This window comes from Diceros bicornis, chromosome 29 (assembly GCF_020826845.1).
Source record: "Diceros bicornis minor isolate mBicDic1 chromosome 29, mDicBic1.mat.cur, whole genome shotgun sequence".
NCBI lineage: Eukaryota > Metazoa > Chordata > Mammalia > Perissodactyla > Rhinocerotidae > Diceros > Diceros bicornis.
Window position 1 is genome coordinate 36,358,125 of NC_080768.1, and position 22,679 is coordinate 36,380,803.

The 22,679-nt window shown below is 36.2% G+C and overlaps 1 protein-coding gene across 4 annotated transcripts in view; it reads left to right on the forward strand.

Moving 5' to 3' along the window:
• Nucleotides 1-22,679, forward strand: part of LOC131394054 (disintegrin and metalloproteinase domain-containing protein 5-like) — a 601,035-nt gene that overhangs the window by 413,197 nt on the left and 165,159 nt on the right. For all 4 annotated transcript variants that reach the window (XM_058525261.1, XM_058525262.1, XM_058525263.1 and 1 more), the window contains exon 11: nt 22,102-22,157. In XM_058525261.1, coding sequence (XP_058381244.1) covers nt 22,102-22,157 — 56 coding nt within the window. The remainder of the gene's footprint in view (nt 1-22,101; nt 22,158-22,679) is intronic.

The window sequence follows — 22,679 nt, forward strand, 5'->3', positions numbered from 1 at the left end:
AAACTGGATATATAGAAGGAACATACCTCATCATAATAAAGTCATATATGACAAAACCACAGCTAATATACTCAATAGTGAAAGATTGAAAGCTTTTCCTCTGAGATCAGGAACAAGACAAGGGTGTCCCACTCTCACCACTCTTATTCAACATAGCACTGGAAGTCCTATCTAGAGCAATCAGAAACAATAAAGAAATGAAAGGCATCCCAACCAGAAAAGAATAAAATTGTTTTTATTTGCAAATCATATATCTTATACAAGAAAATCCTAAAGACTCAACCAAAAAACTGTCAGAACTAATCAACAAATTCAACACAGTTGCGTGACATGAAATCAACATACAGAAATCAGTTGCATTTCTACATACTAACAATGACATATCTGGAAAAGAAATAAAGAAAACAATCCCATTCGCAATAAACAATAAAATACTTAGGAATAAATTTAACCAAGGAAGTGACAGATCTGTACAATGACAACTATAAGACTTTGATGAAAGAAATTGAAGACAAATAAATGAAAAAGTATCCCATGTCCATGGATTGGAAGAATTGATATTGGGAAAATGTCCATACTACCTAAAGCCATCTATAGACTCAATGCAATCTCTATCAAAATTCCAATGGCATTTTTCACAGAAATAGAAAAAGCAATCCTAAAAGTTTGTGGAATCACAAAAGTCCCTGACGAGCCAAAGCAATCATGAGAAAGAAGAACAAAGCTGGAGGCATCACACTTCCTGATTTCAAACTATACTACAAAGCCATTTAATAAAAATAGTACAGCACTGGCGTAAAAGTAAACACATAAACAAGTGGAACAGATTGAGGGCCCAGAAATAAACCCCTGCACATATTGCCCACTAATACTTGACAAGGGAGCCAAGAATACTCAGTGGGGAAACGATAGTCTCTCCAATAAATCGTTTTGGGAAAACTGGTTAACCACATGCCAAAAAGTGAAACTGCACCCCTATCTTACACCACTCACAAAAATTAACTTGAAATAGATTAAAGACTTAAACATAAGACCTGAAACTGTAAACCTCCTAGGAGAAAACATAGGGAAAATTCTCCTTGACATTGATCTTGGCAATAATTTTTTGGTTGACACCAAAAGCACAAGCAACAAAGGCAAAAATAAATAAGTGAGACTCCAACAAACTTAAAAAGCTTCTGTACTGCAAAAGAAACAATCAATAAAATGAAAAGGCAACTTAAGGAATAGGAGGAAATATTTGCAAATCATATATATAATAAGGGGTTAATATCCAAAATATATAAAGAACTCATACAACTGAATAACAAAAGAACAAACAATATTTTTAAAATATTAAAAACTAGACAGAGGAACTGAATAGACATTTTTCCAAAGAAGACATTAAAATGGCCAACAGCTATATGAAAAGATGCTCAACACTGCTAATCATCAGAGAATGCAAATCAAAACTACCATGAGATATTACCTCACACCTGTTAGAACAGCTATTATCAAAAAGACAATAGATAACAAGTATTGGCAAGGTTGTAGAGAAAAGGGAACCCCTGTGCACTATTGATGGGAATGTAAATTGGTACAGCCACTATGGAAAACAGTATTGAGCTTCCTCAAAATATTAAAAATAGAACTACCATATACTCCATCAATCCCACTTCAGGGTTTATATCCAAAGGAAATGAAAACAGGATCTCAAAAAGATATCTGCACTTCCATGTTCATTGTAGCATTATTCACAATAGGCAAGATATGGAAACAACCTAAGTGTAAATCAATGGATGAATGGATAAAAAGATGTGATTTTTAAAAAGATATATTATTCAGCCATAAAAAAGACAGAAATTTGCCATTTGTGACTACATATAGGGACCTTGAAGGCATTATGCTGAGTGAAGTCAGATAAAGAAAGAAAAGTACTGTATGATATTTCTTATATGTGAAATCTAATAAAACTGAACTTGTAGAAATAGAGAGTAGAATGGTGGTTACCAGGGGCAGGCGGTGGAGGAACTGGGGAAATGTTGGTCAAAGTGTACAAACTTCCAGTTAGAAGATGAATAAATTCTGGGGATCTAATGCATAGCATTGTATTATAGTTAACAGTACTGTATTGTATATTTCTACTGTTAACAGTATTATAGTTAATAGTACTGTATTGTATTGTACAATGTATTGCTAAGACAGTAGATCTTGAATGTTCTTACCACAAAAAAAGAAATGATACAGTAATTATATGATGCTATGGAGGTGCTAGCTAATGCAATGGTGGTAATCATATTGCAATATTAAGTGTATCAAATTAACAAGTTGTACCCCTTACACTGACACAATATTATATGTCAATTATGGTTCAATAAAGCTGAAAAAAAAAGACCTAATGAATAAATGTTAAAACATGAAAAAAACAAAGAAACAAAGAGAGGAGACAGAAGAAGGAGAAGGAGAGGAGAAAGAAATAAACACATGCATATCACATATAAATACAAGCAAATAGACTGATAATAATGATCATCCTGTATCCAGAAACAGCTCAACATATAGACTCTCAGCATGTGAACTTCATAGACTTGAATGAAGTTACTCTCTAAAGACCAAGTCAACTTGATTTTACCCATAGAGATGACATGTAGAGGTGATATGGGCACTTGTGAAAGGTCATCTAAGCCTCCTGTGTCAAGTTGTTTTGTGATCGATTGTGTTTTATTTTTGCTAATTTTTGTAGTTGTTGATGTGCAATACTAGAACATTATGTTTCAAAAGTACAGTGGTAGTGAGAATGTTGAGAGTGCTAATAAGAAGTAGCAGCAAATTTTTACAGAAGTAAAGCTAGAGATGATGGCGATAAATATAACTATTAATCAAAAATATTGAGAATAACATTACCTGTTATTATGGAACAAATGGCTCCACAGAAAGAATAATTGTGAAGGAGAAAGAGCAATTTGAGAAAAACATGAATAGATCTATGCCAAAGGTGTAGGAAAAAATATTTCCAGGAGGTGAAGATTTTTTTCTCTGAATTGTCTGATTTCAAAAAATATCCATGGGGGCCGGCCCAGTGGCACAGCGGTTAAGTTCACACACTCTGCTTTGGTGGCCCAGGGTTTGCAGGTTCGGATCCCGGGCGTGGACCTACACACTGCTTATCAAGCCATGCTGTGGCGGTGTCCCATATAAAGTAGAGGAAGATGGGCACGGATGTTAGCCCAGGGCCATATTCCTCAGCAAAAAAGAGGAGGATTGGCAACAGATGTTAGCTCAGGGCTAATCTTCCTAAAAAAAAAAAAAATTCATGTACACACGTATATATATATGAACAACATAAAAGAGGTAGGTGCATTCAGGGCATACATTTACCATTAATTAATTCCCAGTAAGTGGGAATAATAAAACCCAGGTAAGAGTATTTAGTGATTCATGTGAAGTCCCTAGCTTATGGGCATATGGGAGGTCTTCAATAAATGGAAGCTATTATTGGAAAATGTCTTCTAATCTCTAATCATAATAATCAATTACCAAATTTAAAATATTAGGCAGAAGAATATTTCATCATACCTGGCACTTAGTAAGGCATGCAGTGAATGTTAATCTTTTTGCCTCCTTTTTTCTTCTTCCATTAATTTGAGTAGGAAATGCACAAAAAAACTATTTCATAAGGAAATGAGAAATTAATTAAGCATTTGCTTACTTTTACATAATGCATGACTGAATTCTATTTAACTTATTTCTTAAAATATTCAGTTCCCCTCAAAAATGATAGTTTCCCAGTAGCAGACTTGATCAGTAGGGAAGTATTGTTTTTTCATTTTTTTGTGTGTGAGGAAGATTGGCTCTGAGCTAACATCTGCTGCCCATCTTCCTCTTGTTGCTTGAGGAACATTGTCCCTGAGCTAATATCTGTGCCCATCTTCCTCTATTTTGTATGTGGGACACTGCCACAACATGGCTTGATGACAGTGTGTAGGTCGACGCCTGGGAACTGAACCTGTGAGCCCTAGGCCACTGAAGTGGAACATGCTAGCCTAACCATTATGCCGCCAGGCTGGCCCTGATTTTTCATTTTTATTAGGAAGATTTTGCAAAGGTATACCAAAAATGTGTTTAAATAAAGACAAAAATATATACATAATGGGAAAATATGCAAGCTCCTATTCATGGCTCTTACAGGTGAGCAATAATGACCAGAAAACACAATGATTGGAGAATAGACTTTTCAGTCATCACAAGATTTCATGAATGTACCTCAGGTAAGGAAAATAGGTACTACATAATACATTGTTAAAAGTGGCAGAACAAAGTCCATTTGGGGGAGTCAAGCATTCTGATCATAGTTAGATGGAGATATCTGGTGGCAGGCTAAACTGATAATATATTGTAGTTCTGACAGTAAACTAGAGCTGGAATGAGGAAGGAACATCAACCAAATCTTTAAAGTCCCTTGACCCAAGTATTTCATCTTTTATCATTGTACTATTTATTTTGAATTAACTGGAATGAAAATATGTTAGTTATTTCTTTTTACAATATTTGCTGAACAAGGAAATTAAAAAATGTTAATGTTTTAAGACCCTAGTTTTAGGATAATTTGTTCCATAGTGATAAATTACTACTACATCTACTTCAGCTTTGTTGCATAATAGTTATATGAAAATATTAATTTTTAAATTAGAAACAAAATGCTTTCAATATAGAGAGACTGTCTGATTTTAAAGATAATACTTTATAATAAGATCCATTAAAAAACCCAAACTTCAGAGGATACTGTTGATGCAAATAATCCATAATCAATCTATAAGTCAAAATTAGGGTGAGTTTATTATGAGCCAGGTCTGAGGACTAAAGCCCAGGGCCTTCCTTCCCCAAGAAAGGAAGGGCACCAAAGAAGTGGGGTTTACAGAGTGGTTATATAACATCTTGGAACAAAGAGCATACATCACATACGACAGGAATGTCCCTTTTACGACAAGATTGCTTCGCTGGCACAGCAGATCAGTGGTCACAAGGTGAGCACAGCAGGTCAGTAATTAATCCTTAGTTTCTAGAAAGAGATGCTTCTCTTCAAGTAAGTGCCAATATGGGGGAAGCTACATCCCTATCTTTAAGGGCATCACTCTTGTCTTTGGGACATTGTAAATGTTTAAAGCAGATGTACAATGCATGCTCAACAGGCCACGTCAGGCCCTTTTGGAAAAACAGGGTCAGGCCAAATTAGTTTTAAACCAAATGGCTTCCTTTTATACTCGAATATATCCTATTGCTTTTCATTCATTTATCATTACAAAGCAGATCTGATATGATATATCTTTAGAAATCAATTCCAAGGTACTCAATACAAGCTGGGTTCCCATTTTTCATTCGATATTTTAGATACCACTAAGGTGATTTTTTTTTTTTTTTGGTATTTAAAAATGTTGAGACAATTTCTTATTTATTGGAATAGGGATAAACTAGAATTAACATAGAGATAATATACACTCTTCCTTACTAAAGCATATAATTATATTTCAGACTCGAGTTTACACCTGTGTGACCCTGGAAGTTAATTTTTGAAATCATATATTGCAGAAGCAAAATCAAACATGATACTATACATTTACTTAGAGAAAAATCAATATTAACATAGTGGTTATACATTCAAATTAGTGCTAGGTAGCATTATAAAAAACTAGATGTTGATGAAAACTACATTTTTCAGGATGTCTTAGTAATCAAAACAGTCATATTTTGGAAATGGAATTATTGCGAATTGCTCAAAGCCTCTCCCCTATGTAATTATTTATAAAATATATACAATAACACATCAAACACACCTATTTCATGTTTTTCAGGACTTTTATCTTGTATTCCTTACTTAAAATTTGTCCAGAGTAGAATAAAAATAAACCTTCACACTTCATTAAGAAAATAACAAAATTCATGGTCTGGTAATTTGCCTTGATCCCCCAAATCATTGTTTTATCATCTGTTACTAAATGAACATCTATTACCAAATATTCAGCTAATAGACATTCATATAAAATTTATATTAATAGTGGGTGTGTTTTAATCTACTTCATAGAAATCTTCTATGTCTTTATTTATTTATTTATTGCTGAGGAAGATTCACCCTGAGCTAACATCTGTGCCAATTTTTCTCTATTTTATATGTGGGTCACCTCCACAGCATGGCCACCAAACAGCGGCGTAGGTCCACGCCTGGAAATGAACCCGGGCTGCCAAAGCAGAGCAGGCTGAACTTAACCACTAGGCCACGGGGGGCTGGCCCCTATTCTATGGCTTTAAATGCACATCTGAAACACTAGGATGCTAGGACGAATTTTTTGTTTGTTTTTTTAAGTGCTAATTTTAACAGGGTGCAATTATCTTTAATATATAGTATTCTATTATTGTGATTTATAGTAAGAAATATATATTTAGTCTTTATCTCTGTTTCTGGCATAGAACTAAAATTCTTGGAATTTCCTAAATGATGAGGGTGACAAAGGTGTCTTTTGTTATATTAATGAGATGACTTTTAGACCACACTTAAGCACAGGGGCTGGTTGCCAGTGGAGCCGACCATGTGATTAGAGGGTCGGAACTTTCAGTACCTCCCTCCAACCTCCAGGGAAGGGAGAGGGGCCCGGAGATTGAATTCAACCACCGTGGCCAGTGATTTAATCAATTGTGCCCATGTAATGAAGCCTCCACAATAACCTGAAAAGGACAGGGTTCCCAGAGTTTCTGGGTTGGTGAACACATGGAGATTTGGGGAAAGAGATGTACTCACAGAGAGGGCATGGAAGCTTCACGCCCTTTCCTCGTACTTTGCTCTGTTCACCTTTTCCCTCTGTTCTTCAGTTATATCCTTTAATAATAAACCTGTAATCTGCCAAGTAAAATGTTTCTCTGAGTTCTGTGAGCTGCTCTAGCAAATTAATTGTCAAATTGACTTTAGTGGAGCCATTTTAAAATGGAGTCAGAACTGCCTTTCCAGAGAACCTGCCTTGCTGTCTTAAACCTTGGACTGGGGTAAACCTTTGGACTGGGCCAAAACGGTAATTGTTTTACAAGCAATTGTTTGAGAAGTCAGCAGGAGAACAGATATCCTGATCACAAAGACTAAAGATTGTGGACTTCCTGAAGATAGAATCAACAGTCAATCAATGTTTAGCCATGACTAGCTCTCTGCCTCCAACTCTAATTAAAATTCTTTGTACTACAACCTCCCTTTGCCTTTGAAAGCCCCTGAGTTTTACTCCCTAGCGGGACACTATTTGGCTTTCTACTTGAATCTGTGCTCCCTGAATTGCAATTATTTGACCCCAAATAAATGCTTTGCATTTTAAACTGGTTACTATTTTTGTAGGTTGATAATCCAACCCAAGGAGGTGGCTGTAGGCACCTACAGTCTATAGCTGGTAGGTCAGAAGCACAGTTGACAACCTGGGCTTGTGACTGGCATCTGAAGTGGGGGCAGTCTTGTAGGACTGAGCCCTTAACCTGTGGAATCTGATGCTATCCCTGGGTAGATAGTGTCAGAATTGAGTTGAATTGTAGGACACTTAGCTGGTGTCAGAGAATTGCTTGTTGGTGTGAGGAAACCTCCCTTGGCCCTCACATCAGAATTCGGTGCAGAAGCTTACATATCCAGTTTTGTTTTAAAATGAAACCACCATACATACATTAGTAAGTATACCAATTAGTTTTTAAGAAAGAAGAGAAAATGATTGTCAATCCGTCTTCCTTAATTTCAGTAAAGAAGAATTTATCTAGGATATTGGCACATTTGTTATATTTACTCTCAGGAGGATTGTATTCTTTGCAATTGGTAAAGACTGCCATGAAAAATTTCTTAAACATATAATAAGTATTATCGAAGCATTTGCTTTTGGTTTTCAGATTGCTGGAGATAACGGTGAGCCTTATAACTTCACAATATCCAAGAATTTTTCTTCTTTTCATAAGTCCAAGGAAAGGCCAAGAGCTTCATGGACGTTTTAAGTGTTTTTGGATGCTTATGAGCAGTTTGTAAAGCTGATAAGATCCTTTCTATTCAGTTTCCAGCTGGTCTCTCTGATCCCAGAAATGCTTTCTATAAGAATCTGTCCAACTCTATCTTTAAAAGATGAAAGTCTAAGGTAGACTTTTTGAATCTCAGCCTGTTACATTTCTATCAGTTTTCTGATTATTTCTCTCTGTAATTAAACAGTGACAGAAAATTCTGTTTACAGGATCTGAGTATTTAACTAATGTAGAAGTAGGTTCCTCACAATCTTTAATAGAGTCAAAATATTTGGTTTTAATTTTAACTTCTTTGCAGAAATTCTGAAATACCCAATTAAATAGTCACCTGCATCTGTGGGATTGTTTAGGATTTGATATTTCATACAATACTCTGTCAAATGATTCAAGCGGTTGAGTTCCATAGCCCTTAACTTGGCCATTTTAAGTTATAGTACGATGGTCTCTGTGAATCCTATGGACGGGAGCACAAGGAATAAGACACCACCAATTACAACGTGATTTTTAATTAAAGCTTTCTTTAAGCCAATCAGATGCAACAGCACCTTCTTGTTGGGCTTTCTGGTTCAGGGAACTGCTAAACCCATGAAATTCATTCATACTCCTGTGGCTCTTCCAGCTTCTCTGTCTCCTCTTTGGCCAATACGTCAACAGCAAGTTTGCTGCTGTTCCAGTATTGAAGCTAGTGTACAATGGTTTACATGTTCTTCTTGATAAGTTATGTTGGAATATCCTCCATAACTCTGGGCTTATTGAACTCTTCCAGGGTATGGAGGTCATTTATTTTCTCTTTTTTTCTGGTTTCACCTCAAGTCTAGAAGAGACTTTGTAAGCAGGAATGGTGCTTCTCCCATTTGGTTGCTCAAGGGAAAAATAATTTAAATTTCATGAAATAGTCCCACCACAAGTGTGATCTCATAACTGCTTGGATACCCACCAATTAGTTCCCCAAGAAGCTGACAGAAAAACTTGATCCTAGAAGGCAAAATTCTGACTTGAATGTAAAGGAATTTGACCAATTCACTGCTGGTCACATTTCTCCACCCCTTAGAATGCCAGATAAGTCAGCTAAGCTATTATGCACAGACAAGTAACAGGGATCTATAAGGATCAGGCCTGATGTTAACTATAGAGGCCAGGTAAATTCCATGAGTACTGTCTTCAATTCCGCCCACTCAACTAAATTTCTTCACCCTCCTCTAAGAGTATATTCCAAGAGGCTGAGTTCAGGGTGTCTGCTATCCTTAGCTGTTTTGAAGTGAGGGTGGTGGAGCCATCCATAAATTATGTAGCAGCTCTGAGGTCAGAGAAAAGTGCCTCATAAGAGGTGAGGTTCCAGGATACCAGCTATTTCTCATATGGGGAGATGAACCTCGTTTGTCATTTCAATGGCACTCACATTTCCCACCTAGCTTTATGGGTTTTCAGGTTAGACATGATCCAATTCAGGTTAGGTATTTTGGGTTGCAGAAGGACTTGGTGAAATGTGTGAGCCATTCTGTTTCAACTGAAGTCTAACAAACACCTAGCAATAGAAGTTCAAATTGAGTTACAGTATGGCAGAATCAGGAAGATTATACATTTATACTCTCTCAAAGACCTGCTAAAAATCACACCACCACACCATTAAAAAATGAAACCTGGAGAGTCATATCTTGATCTAGTTGATGCGAGCCCAAAGGATTAGAGAGACTGACAGGCCACTTATTGTAGGAAGAATTCTAAAGATGTCCCTCCAAGATTCCTGTCTTCTAGTTATTCAGTCAAAGCTAATCTAGGTATTCCTGTGAAGGGACTTTGCAGGTGTAATTAAAGTTGCTAATCAATGGACATTAAGTTAGGGAGATATTCCTGGGCACATGCTATAATTCTAAGGTAACCACTAAAAGAAAAATTTGAAAACTACTTATCTGTCATGTCAATAAAGAAGGAAAATGGAATAATAAAGAATGATCAATCCAATGGAAGGCAAAAAAGGAGAGAAAAACATATAAAAAGGGCAGGGCAAATAGAAAGTCATGCATTCAGTATGGCTATTAATGTCAATCTGACTCTTCTTCCTTGCTAGGTGATCTGTTCTTTTCCTCTGGAAGATTTCAGAATTTTCTCTTTGCTGTCCCTTGAAATTTCAGACGTGTTTTTCTTCAACGCCCAGGTTTTAATATCTGGGTCCTTTCTAAGGTCATTTTCTTATTTTTAAATTAAGAGAAACTTTTTCCATTATCCCTTTAAATATTTCCTCCTAACTCTTTTAATTTTTCTCTCCTTCTGGAAGTGCTATTATCAGAATATTGACAGTTCTACTTTTATTCTTCTTATCTCTTACTTTTATTTTTGTATTTTCTATTTTTTATCCTTTCTTGCTCTTTCCTGGGAGAGTTTGTCACTCCAATATTCCAAATTTCTAATTCATTAAGCAATATGTATCCATTCTACTATTAATTCCATCTATTGTGACTTTATTTCTTGGTCACTTGGTTCTTTTTAAAGATTGTTCCTGTTATATTCCGCTAATAACTTCCCTTATTTTTTTCGGGACAGCTAAGCAATTTCAAAATGAATTTATAAACATGCTTTCAGCATTTCTTAAAACAAAATTATAGTTAATGTGGGGCATGGCTGTATTTTAATGTATTTAATATGATGTAGGCTAGGATCTGTGAGGGAAAGAATGCCTACAGACCTCAAGAAATCAAAGGTTCTCACTCCTAATAGAGGCAGAATGTAAAAAGGGCTAAGTAAAGAAGTAAAAGCTAGGGGCTGCAGGATTACCCCGAGTGTGGCAATAATAACTGGGGATATTAAAGAAGATTTTTTGGAAGAGTCTATATTTGAAAGGGATTGTATGGGATCTTCTGCATTCAATAGCTGTCCAGTAACAGGTATCCAACCATTAAATTTAGAAAAGTCACAGCTGGCGACAGTTTTTGCAAATATATGCATTTTGCCTGTTTGGATGGTATGTAAATGTTAACAGAAAGAAACTTGTTAGCTATCAGCAACTTAAGCATTTTTGTCTTTGTTTCTTCTCCTCACTGTCACTAGAAATTACCTCAGAAATCACTGGCCTAAGTAAAAGATAGAAACAAAAGCCTCCCTAGGCACCACCCCAACCTGAGAATTGAAAATTACACCGCCTTTCCTTCCTTAACAATAAACCGAACGTGTGTCAATACTGACTGTCTTCTCTTGAGCCCCCACCCGCCCGCCAGCTGCACATTACCTGTGCCGAGTCGCGTCCTTCCCCCAGCGGCAGCAGAGAGCCCTCGCCCGCCTGTTTCCTTCCCGCTGGAGCTCTTGCTCGCTCCGCCGCCTCCGCCCTCCCGCTCCGGTTGCGCGTTTCCAGCGCTCGGCGGGCGGCCCGCCCCGCGCGAGCGGCGCCGGCACCGCCTCAACGCCTCAACTGCTGCTGTGCGGGCAGCCCGGCTCCAGGACAGCGGAGCCATGTTCCTCCTTGTGGTCCTTCTCACCCGACTCGGCGGGCTGCACGCAGGCCCTGGTAAGTCCAGGTTCTTGTTTCCCCTCCCAATGCAGGCTTCTGACGGGACTTCGTTCGCTCAGGGGCTGTACTTCTTGGTCCAACATCCCGGCCCAGACGTCACTCCCGTCCTTCGCTCTCGCCACCCACTTTCTCCTTGCCTCGCGCTTCAGGGCCTGTGGCCAAGAAGGCAAAGAGGCAGCCTCCGGGCAGAACATCGTTTCTCCTCTCTGGGATGGCTTCCTTGTCTGTAAAATGGACAAAAATGACATATGTGGTCTTTTCCACATACAAAATTCTGCTGTTCCAGAAATAGCTGTGTCACCATAAAGAAGCTATCAATGCTTTCCTGATTTGGTGACTGCTGTCCTCCACCTGCTCCGTTGAAAATTGTAGATCGCCCTTGTATTCAATGTTCTGTATCTTTTCCTTGCAAATGATCCCACTTTCTTGATGCACCCGTATGTTCTCATTTCCACACCTCTTTTACAACAGTGTAATTTGTTAGCCAGTGTTACTTAGTCACACTGCCCAAGGGAGTGTTTGTGTGTGTGTGTGTGCGTGTGTGTGGAGATTGAGAGAGAGAATAAAAACTTGAGATCTTGACAAGGGTTAAGAAACTTGTAGGTAAGAATGACCAGAAAGACAGTGGAGAGGAAGAGTATATGCAAAGGTTATACAAAAAATAGTTGATCATGTAGGGAAACAAAGGCAGAATTGGATTTAGAAATGGATAATGTAAGATTAAAGTATCAAAATAACTTTGCTTATTTTTATTTTAGATCCTCATAAAACATTTCTGCAGACCACAGTTCCTGAGAAGCTTTCATCATCTGATTCAAAAAGTGATCCAGAAAATAATGTAATTGGGAAATAATATTTTTGTATCTTACATTGTTTTAAGTTGTCTTTAATGTCAAGACCCAAGTTGCTGAATGTAGGCAGGAACTCAGTTCTTGGAGGCAGAGTTGACCGCTCAGACCAGGTTCACAACAAGGAGTATTTTGATGTGTATGAATACGTGTGACCCTGTATGTGTGTGTGTTTCTATGGAGGATGGAGGATTTTAAGGGCCAGGACTAGGGAGAGGCAAGCAAAGGGCTTCACTCGAGCACAAAATTTAAGAGAGTAGCAGAAAACTGGGATTTCCCCTGGACCAGGATTAAGGTGAGGTGAGTGAGATGAGTCAGGGTCAGGTCCTGTCTTTCTTTAAATTTTGATATTGTGTTCATCCTAGGTATTTTTGCATTAACTTTGTCTAAAATATTGCATTGAAATAATATTTATATTGATTACTGAGATTTCTGGCCCTCTAGTCCTAGCCCTGGTGATTCCTCTCAGCTACTTGCCTCAGCTTTCAGTAAGTCAGTAAGGAGCTGAAAGCTGATCTGGTGATTAGCTTATAGATGGCTTATCTGGTAACTAGCACATAGATTTCACAGTTAGAGCCTATATTTTAGTGCATATTCCTTCTCTAATTCCCCAGGAAAATCTGCTTCTCACATAGTTCCTTCCGATATAGGATAATCCAATGCTAGTCATAATGTGGGTTTCTAAATTTATCTCTTTCCTTTTAGTGTTTTTTACAAACCTTCCCCCCTCTTTCACATAAGGATACACTGCTTGTCTCAGTGTATCCCCGATCACCCCAGGTTCTCTGAAGCTATCCTCCTGTCCCCATATACTCTTTCTTTACCTTTTCTTCCTTTAGCAGCTGGGTTTTATTTACAAGCCCCCCAGCTCTATTCCAAGTGAATTCTTAGCCATGTCGTGATACATGAGTGCTACTCCAGCTTATTTTTCTGATTGGAAAGAAGGAACCCCGTTTGACTTTTTGTTTAATTTCCTTTTCCCTGAAATTAATAATACCAGGCCTCTCTCCCTATTATTTATCACTGAGCAGACAATCTTTGAGTTCCCCACTTGCTCAATCTCTAGCATTTTTATAAAGACATTTAGTAATATGGAAATTTAGTGTATTTCTTTTAATTATGACAATTTTAAAAGCTCCCTTTTAATATTTTTGCAACAGAAAATTATTGTTAATGAGGGATGTGATTATATTTTAATATGTTTAGTATAATATGAGGTAGGACCTACAAAAGTAAGAGTGCCTAGGGATACACAAAAGGAGCTCCCAGATTTAGCAAATAAAAACATGGGGCACCCAATTAAATTTGAATTATTTCTCATTGCCTATATATCTGTATATAAAGATGAAAGGGAAATATTGCATGGGCATACTAAATTTTAAACACTAAAAATTATTTGCTGTTCATCTGAAATAAATTACAAATATCTAAATTACATACCTCTTTCTTGAATTCTATTTCCCTGATGATTTGACTTTCCTTGACAGTTCTTTGTTTTGCAGAATTGGCTTATAAAATTCCTTGTAGTTATTCCATTTATATTGTAGCATAGTTTCTACAGTGGTCACATCCAATTTATTTCATTCTTCTTTCCATTGATCATTTGTTAGTGAGAAAACACACTGGACATTAGCATTGTGAGATGGTATACTGAACAGGTACTGACATAAAGTTAACAACTCTGATCATTGCTCTTCTTAACTTGCTTTTCTATTCTTCCCCATTATGTTGCGTTTCCTAATCACCAGCCTTCTAAAATGCTGTCCACTGACAAAAACAAAACCTCGTCATCAAATTTTATTCCCTTCTTCTCTAACGCTACGCAGGATGATTCTACTTCTTCCCATGCTGGAAAAGTATTTGGTAACATCCAGATATAAGAATTGAATTTTTCAAGGTATTAACACTATTTCAAAAGATAAAGTGCCATAATAATTATTCACTTCAAGTTGGAATTTCTTTTCCTGTTCATAAGTAATGGTGTCCCCTTTAAGAACAGATGGCATTCAAAGGGATATATTTGTGGGGGGGTTCAATTCTTTCTTCAACACATTCAATTTTAAGTAATGGAATACTTCAATAACACTGTTTGCTCTTCTTCCAATTTGCCAAATCCTATTGCTAAAGAGAGAACTATGTAAAAGAAATAAGTAGGCTTCACTCAGTGGATTATTTAAAAAGTCAACAAGAATTTTGGGGGCCTTGCTTTAGCATTAAAGCATGACATCAGTGCTTCGAATAAACTTAGGATTCTCTCAACTGCATTTGTTAAAAAGAGCCAACAGTTTTGGTGAATGCAAAAGGATTGAAGAATACTGAATGTCAACAAAATCAAAAAATCCTTTAATCACTCAGTTCAAACAGCATACATGCTGAAGCAAGAGGACAATACCATGACAATGACCTCAGTGCCAATAGAATGTTTATTAGATGCTCTTTGAATAATGTTATGCAGAATATGGCCAGAACAGCCAACACCTTCCACAGAATCATTCATGCTTTGCTTCAGTTTTGAGTAAACATTGTCGGCATATTTATGCAAACATCCACAAAAATTTGTATTTGTATTATCTCCACCAAAAGCAGTATAATTTTTCTCATTAACTCAATTCAATAAGAGAGTCTGCAAAAGTGTGCCCTTGTCTCTGATGTCTCATCTGGAAGGAATTTTACTTGAAAATAGCCTTATAAGCAAGCCTTTTTTTCACTAGAAAAATACCAAACAAGCAAAGGGAACATTTTTTCTGCATTGTGACTACTTATACCAGTGGCTATGCCCTAACAAGGTGAGATGTGTAGATCTTTGCTAATTTCTGTAATTGCAGAGGGAGCCGTTAACGTTGTTTAATTATTGCAGTGGATTTCAACCTGGCACCTGAAAATTTGCTTGCAATTTTGGAATCAGAAAATACATCTGGTAGTTGTACATTCAGTCATTTGAGCAGACTTATGATACACAGTGTGGAAAACCACTGCAGTGTCTGCTGCAATTCTTATGTCCTCTTCATCTGAATTTTTCTGAATCCAAAAAATTTGTTGTAGCACCTTCTTTGGTACTGTATGGGGAAATCACTCATCTCTTCTGCTTAGCTGTTAGTATATGCTGGTTTACATCTGACTTCCCACCATTTTTGATGTGGAATGAACCATTGCATACTGCGCAGAGAGTTTCAAAATAACTTTTTCCTCAGTTGATAAATTTCTACTGTTCAGAAAATTCATCACAAAATTTACACTTGTGTTTGGCATTTTGGAGTTTAAATATACACAAATAAAAGAATAGATAACAGTTTCAAAATATTTCAAAAGAATTGAAAATATCGAATTTGATTATATTGCACCTGTATCAGTGAGTCTGTCCTTCACAAGTCCACACTCATAACTAATCTAAACGAGGTGAACCATTGAAAGGATTGCGAACTTGTGAACAAACAATGAATTGAACTTGACGTGTGATTCGGAAACGATAGTGCTCTTCCAGCTTGCCTGTAAGGGCCAGTTGTAAGCACGGTCTCCCCGCACAAAGCCAGAGCTATCTTCATAGAAAGTTGGGGAAGCCTGGTGTTGTGGGACTGGTGGGTTTTCAGAAGGGAGTGTTCAGGTTATGCCAGTCTTTCAGCTGTGTTAGTGTGCTCCGTGGAGAAAAGCTCCATGTCGGAATCTTCATCAGTGGAGTGAGGCACTGGCTGACCCTCGTCTAGGAGCTGGGGCTCTCACTCAGGGCTAACTTGCAGAATCTAGTTATTTGAGTGTGGCTGTTGTTGACTGGCTGATTTTCTGATCCTGTGCACTGACCAGAAGTTATCTCTAACGGTGGTTGCTTGTTCATCACCTGGGACTTTGGCCAAAGACCAATCTTTTCCTTTATTGAATATGAAAAATAAGTATTTTCAATTCTCAGTCCTCTCTTCTGGACTTCTCTCAGACAAGCATACAGGGAGAGAGAAGGGATTGTGCAGGTGTTTATTTGTGGAGGCATGATTCTCAGCTGCTGTTGCCTTGGAAGTGATTTAAGCACCAGTTACTGTGGTGGAAAATAGATCTGACTGCCAAATTTTTGTAATTTATTTGAAAAATATGGATACCGGGTGTTTGGGGTATTCTGACAAAGAAAATACAGAACACAGGACAAACATCATTAAATTCAGGACATTCCTATGTATACAGGATGCCTGGCAACTCTACACACACACCAAGGTATTTAGGAATGAAAAAAATTAATCCGTGTGAGTATTTATGAGTGTCCCAAGTGACTTCTCTGAGTTAAATATAGGAATTAAGGAAACCTAAACCTGTCGTTCCAAACCTTCAAATATGGTTTGATCAAACAGAACAGAAAAGAAAAAAAAAAAAAAAAAAAGAAGAAGAATGAAAAGAGGCCCACTTATTTAGTTTTGTGGGCAAAGAAAGAAGTAATACTATTTTCTTTTCCTTTTGTTCTCTCTTCCTTGATTCCTGGGCAGAAAAGTATCACGGTAAAACATTTTGCCCTAGAAACATATATTACTAACAAATGTTGATATAATAATGACTCTTCCTGGAGTGTGAATTGACTGAACCAAGGCTATTCAAGGGGAATTTGGAATAGTAAGGTAGAGTCTCAGGATATTATCCAACATACCAAATGTGTACAATTGAAACTACTCTACAACCCCTTGGCATTTGATTTTTATTAATATTGTTTGATATTTATGTCGCAATATCTTATAGGCATAGTGTAGTATTTTCACGTTGTTTAGTTTTATTTAAATAATAATATTTGCATGCTTTTTTCAATCATAACCACCAGAGCCCTAGTTCTATTTTAAATAAATTTTGTGAATGATAGTGGTATACTTGACTCCTTCCACAGGAACAACCAAAGTGAACAATATGAAAAATCTGTCATCATTCCTGCAATTAAAAGTTTTGCTAATAGAGCAAACTAGTGAAGACTTGTCCAAGTATAAAACAGTATGACCCAGAATATCCTTATCTCCTCACACCCAACCAACCACCCTGCCCTCATACAATACAGTAAAGGTAGGAAATTCATTAGTTTCTGCTTAGGAAGAATTATTACTGTTTTTCAGAATGTCTTCCAGTTCATTCCAGCAATAATGCACTATGTTCTTAAGAGAGATTTATAGGTTGATTTCTGTGATTAATTTGATTAAAACTTAGCGTTTCTGGAAATATTCCATAGAGGACATTTTTGGACCTCAGGTGCAGATATGTATCCCCCCCTTCATTTCACAGCACACTATGATTAATGGTCCCATCAAACCTCTTATTATTATATTTTCTTCTTTACTCTTATTCCCCATTCCCATTTCCCTCTTCCATCCAATGACAACTATTCCAATGTACTTAATATATTTATTTACGTATGTATATATGTTTGTATAATATTGCAGTAGACAGAATTCTAAGATGGCCCTCGAGAGTCCTGCTCCCTGGTGTCTAAGTCCCTCCCCTTGAGTGTTAGTGGGACCTGTAAATATGATGGGGTAGTCACACTGTCGATTCGTATATATCATACAAGACTCCATCACAGCTTTCTGGAGTGTTTCTCCAGCTGGCCTCCAAGAAGACAAAAACTGCCATATTGTGAACTGCCTACGGGGACCTTGTGGCAAGGAACCCTGGGAGCCTCTGTGAGCTGAAAGCAACCTTGGCAGACAGCCAGCAAGAAAATGGTAACCTCAGTACTAAAATTACAAGGAGATAAATTCCACAATCAATCAATGAGCCTGCTCAAACTCCAGATGAGATCAGAGCCACAGCCAACACTGGAATAAGTGTAATTCAATGTTGTGATTTCTGTCATTCTGATTGACTTAATTGATATCTCATTGTGGTTTCAATTTGCATTTTTTAAATAATTATTTAGATAAAGACCATTTTATTGAGGGATAATTTCTATACAGTGAAAAATATAGATCTTAAGTGTATGATTTCTTGAGCTTTTACAAATGTACATATTCTTGTAATCAATACCCAAATCAAGATAAAGATCATCCCAGAAAATTCCCATATGTCCCTTTCTAGTTAATTCCCCCACCACCCCAAAGGCAGTGTTCTGCTTTCTATCATCATAAATTAGTTTTGCCTATTTTTAAACATTATATAGATTAAATCATGTAGTAAGTGTCTGGGGCTCTCTATCTCTGGTTCTTTCCTGTCTGATTGCACCCTCACTTTATGGCAGCTGTGGTTGCTCCGTACAATATCCTCTGTTTCTTTAGAGTTTAGCTGTGAGGTGCCCACTTTGTCTTGCTCTAAGACTAAAACCCATAAATAGATGTAACTTGCCTTATGTCATTACCTTTTTTCAAGTTTTGGTTCATTTCTAGAATGTGGCTGCTTTTGTTCACTTTCTCATGCCTTTAGGTCATTTTTTTATGTGTGTTTTTACCAGAATGTACATGTGTTATCTGGAGTAAGGCTAGTTCTGGTAGAAGCTGCTTGACCAAAGTGGTGGAGGCCTTTCCTTGATTTAAGAAGACCTTATTTTTTCCAAGATGAGTCATTTGTTTCAAATTCATGTACCTGGTATATCTTTCTATGTATTTTAGGTTTTCTTTCAGTAAGGTTTAGTAGTTTTTAGTGTAGATGTCTTATGAATCTTTTGCTAAATTTATTCTCAGGCTTTTTAATATATTTTAATGCTATAATAAAGGGTGTTGTTTCTTTAAGTTCATTTTCTAATTGTTTGTTGCTTGTCCCTAAATGCACTGTTGATTTTCAAAATTTGATGAAACTGCTTTATATATTTTGGAGATATGATATTAAGTGTGTAAAATTTTTAGGATTGTAATATTTTAGTTTTTAATTAATACATTTATCATTGTGAAATGTCTCCCTTTATTTCTTGTAATCCGTCTTGAATTACATTGTATATCGCTTGCTATTAATATAGCTACATTGGCTTTCTTTTGGGTATTGTTTGCATGGTATAACATTTTTCATCCTTTTATTTTCAATATTTTTATATTTAAAATGCTTCTCTTTTATAAAGTGTATAATTATTATTTTAAAAATCCATTGCTCTTTCTTCCTTAATTTTTCTTTCCTCCGCTGTTTATAATCCATGATGTGATTTTTATTAGTATAATTTATCTTCTTTATTAAGCTATTAGGGATGCATTCTTTTGTTATTCTTTTAGTGGTTACCCCTGTGATTACAACATGCATCCTTAATTTATTACCCGCTCCATTAAATTTGTATTTTTACCACTTCCTGAATAATTCAAGGACCTTGAAACTTTATTCCATTTATGTCCTCCCTGTCATTTGTGCTATTGTCATATACTTTGCAATTACATATTTTTTTTAATTACAAGAGCAATCACTATCACCATTTTAAACAAATGATATTCACTTAAATTTACTGACATACTTACTTTCTCCTATGTTCTTCATTCTCTTTTCTGGTTTCATGGTCATATCTTGGAGCAATTTTCTTTCCATTAAAAAAAACCCCTATTTTTAGTGTTTCTTTTAGTGCAGGTTTTCTGGCAATGAATTCTCTCATCTCCTCTTGTGAGGAAATGTGTTTATTTTGCTTGCATATTTTCTGGGTATTTTTGCTGGATGTAAAACTCTTGATTGGACATCATTTTCTGTCAGCAGTTTATAACGATGTCATTCCATTGCCTTCTGGTGTCCATTATTTCTTTGGGAAAGTTACTTATACTTGATTAAAAAATTATTTTTAAAGTAATGTGTTTTTTTTCTCTTGATGCTTTTAAAATATGTTCTCCTTGTCTTTTGTTTTAGCTTTTTGAGTATGATATGCCTGGCTTTTACTTTCTTTGTATTCATCCTACTTTGGATTAGTAGAATATTTTGAGACTATGGATTGATATCTTTCATAAGCTTTGGAAAATTTCAGACGTTAATTCTTCAAATATCATTTCTTTACTAGTCTCTACCTCTATCTTTCTCTTGTTTTTCTTGGACTTTAATTACATGAATGTTAGATATTGTTAATGGGTCACATTTCTCTTATTTTCTCTTTTGTATTCTCTTTTTGTGCTTCAATCTAGATATTTTCTACTGACCTGTATTTCTGTTCACCAGTCCTATCTTGTTCTATGTCTAATCTTCGCTTAAACCCTTTAATTGGATTTTTAATAACAGGTATTGCATTTTTCCTGCTTTAGAATTTCAATATGTTTCTTTATGAGAGATGCTACAGTACTACTGAAATTCTCCATCATTTTCTTATTTTAATCCTGGTTGTTATACATATTACTCATGGCTCTCTTATTATTCTCTATTTTTTATTTGTTTTTTGGCAATTAGATCCTGTTCTTTAGCATTTCTTAAATTTTTTATTGAGAGTTAATGTTTTAGTTTGTTCAGGCTGCCATAACAAAGTAACATAATGTGGCTTAAACAACAGAAATTTATTGTCTCACAGTTCTGGAAGCTGGAACTCCAAGATCAAGGTGTTGACAAAGCTGGTTCTTCCTTGGAGGGAAGATCTGTGTGGGAAGGATCTGCTCTAGGCCTCTATCCTTGGCTTGTAGTTGGATGTCTTCTCCTTATGAATCTTCACATGGCATTCTCCCTTTGTGTATGTCTGTGTCTCAATTTCCCCTTTTTATAAGGATACAGGTCATATTGGGTTAGAGCTCACACTAATTACCTCATTTTAACTTGATTATCTCTGTAAAGACCCTGTCTCTGTATAAGGTCACATTTTGAGGTACTGGAGTTAGAAATTTGCATATAAATTTGGAAGGAGGTGAGCGGATTCAATCCAAACAGTTGGATGTTGTATGGGAAAAGTTGTAGAAGCTCTGAATGGTGGCTTTTTGGAGTTTTTTTCCTCCTGTCAGTTTTGTACATTTCTTGTTAATTACATTCTAGTTTTTTTGTGGTTTTTGCTTTGTAAGATATGTGGATTTTAAATTTTATTGGTGCTATCATATTCCCCTTTATTTCTCCTCATATTTGTTTAATAACAAGGGATTTTTTAGAGGGCATAATTTTCAAGGTGCCCTTCAGATTCCGCTTATACTTCTTCCCAGAGTGCCAATCAATGCCTCTTCTCAGAACATTTATCTGTTGTGGAGAATCTTGTTCTGCTCTAATACAAAGTTAAGGAACTGAAAACTTTTAAATGGCTGTTTTTCTTGCTGAAATATTTTAATAAAATTAACCAAATAAATAATTTGATGACTCTTGTATTTTCCGTTATCTTCTAGAAGGTTCTCTAGACATGTCTCTGCTCTCACTCTATCCTCTCCTACATTCTATTCTAGAGGAGTTTCGTTGCTTACACGGATAAGAGAAATGCAATGGTACTATTTGCGTTACATTGCTAGAGTACATTTCTTGTAGTTCTATCTTTTAGGAGTGTCTCTTCCAATGAGCAGGGCAATTTACTTTCCAGGAGGGCTGGAAGTAAGCAAGCACCAGTTTCTCTCAAGTGAAGTGGACATCTTTGGTATTTGCCTTGGACATGGTGAAGTGATGGTGTGTGTCTAAGCCAAAATATAGCAATCATCAGGCAAACTTCTTTCTCAGACATGTGAGTAGTGTTGAATAGTAGGCATGTGGGGACTCTACCACCTAGTTCTCAATTCAGAATCCTGAGGCTTCAAATATCCACATGGGAAGGGAAACACATATAATGGTTGTGTATTATTATTATTAATTTTATCAATATTTTTAAAGCATAAGTTAGAGAAAACATTATTTAGCATATATTATTTATCAGTGTTATTGAAATTTTTTTGGATACTCATATTACAGGTTGCTTATATTATTACAATTGAAGGAAAACCATATTTTGTCCATCTCAAAAAGCAGTAAGTAATTATTTTATTCTTTCAAACTTTAGTTCTTTGGTTTCTTGATTTTTAAAAATACTTTTGAATGGAATCATTTCAATTCAAATGTATGTTTATTGTATATCCATTATTGAGTAAAATCTTATGTATACAAAAGACAATAAAACATGGTTCACAGTTAAAGAATTTATAATACAGGAAGATATATTCAGACACATTAGTTAAAGAAATGGAGAGTTTTATAATATGTTATTATGATAAATGTGTCAGTAGTATTCTTTGGAAATCAGGGAAATCTTTTTGGAAAGAGGTTAGAAATGACTTGTATCTTGAGGAAAGATACTTAGGAAGCTCTGTAAAGAAGTCGGGTAGTGACGGGGACATTCTGTTTAGAAGAAATCACGTGCAAAACCTCAAGGAGTGAAACAGAGTGGATTCTGTGGTGTGCAAAAAGTCAGTGTGAATTACTAAAGAACATGTTTTCTGGAAGATAGAAGTAGAAGATTTTGGAAAGGTAGGCAGGAACCAGGTTGTAGAAGA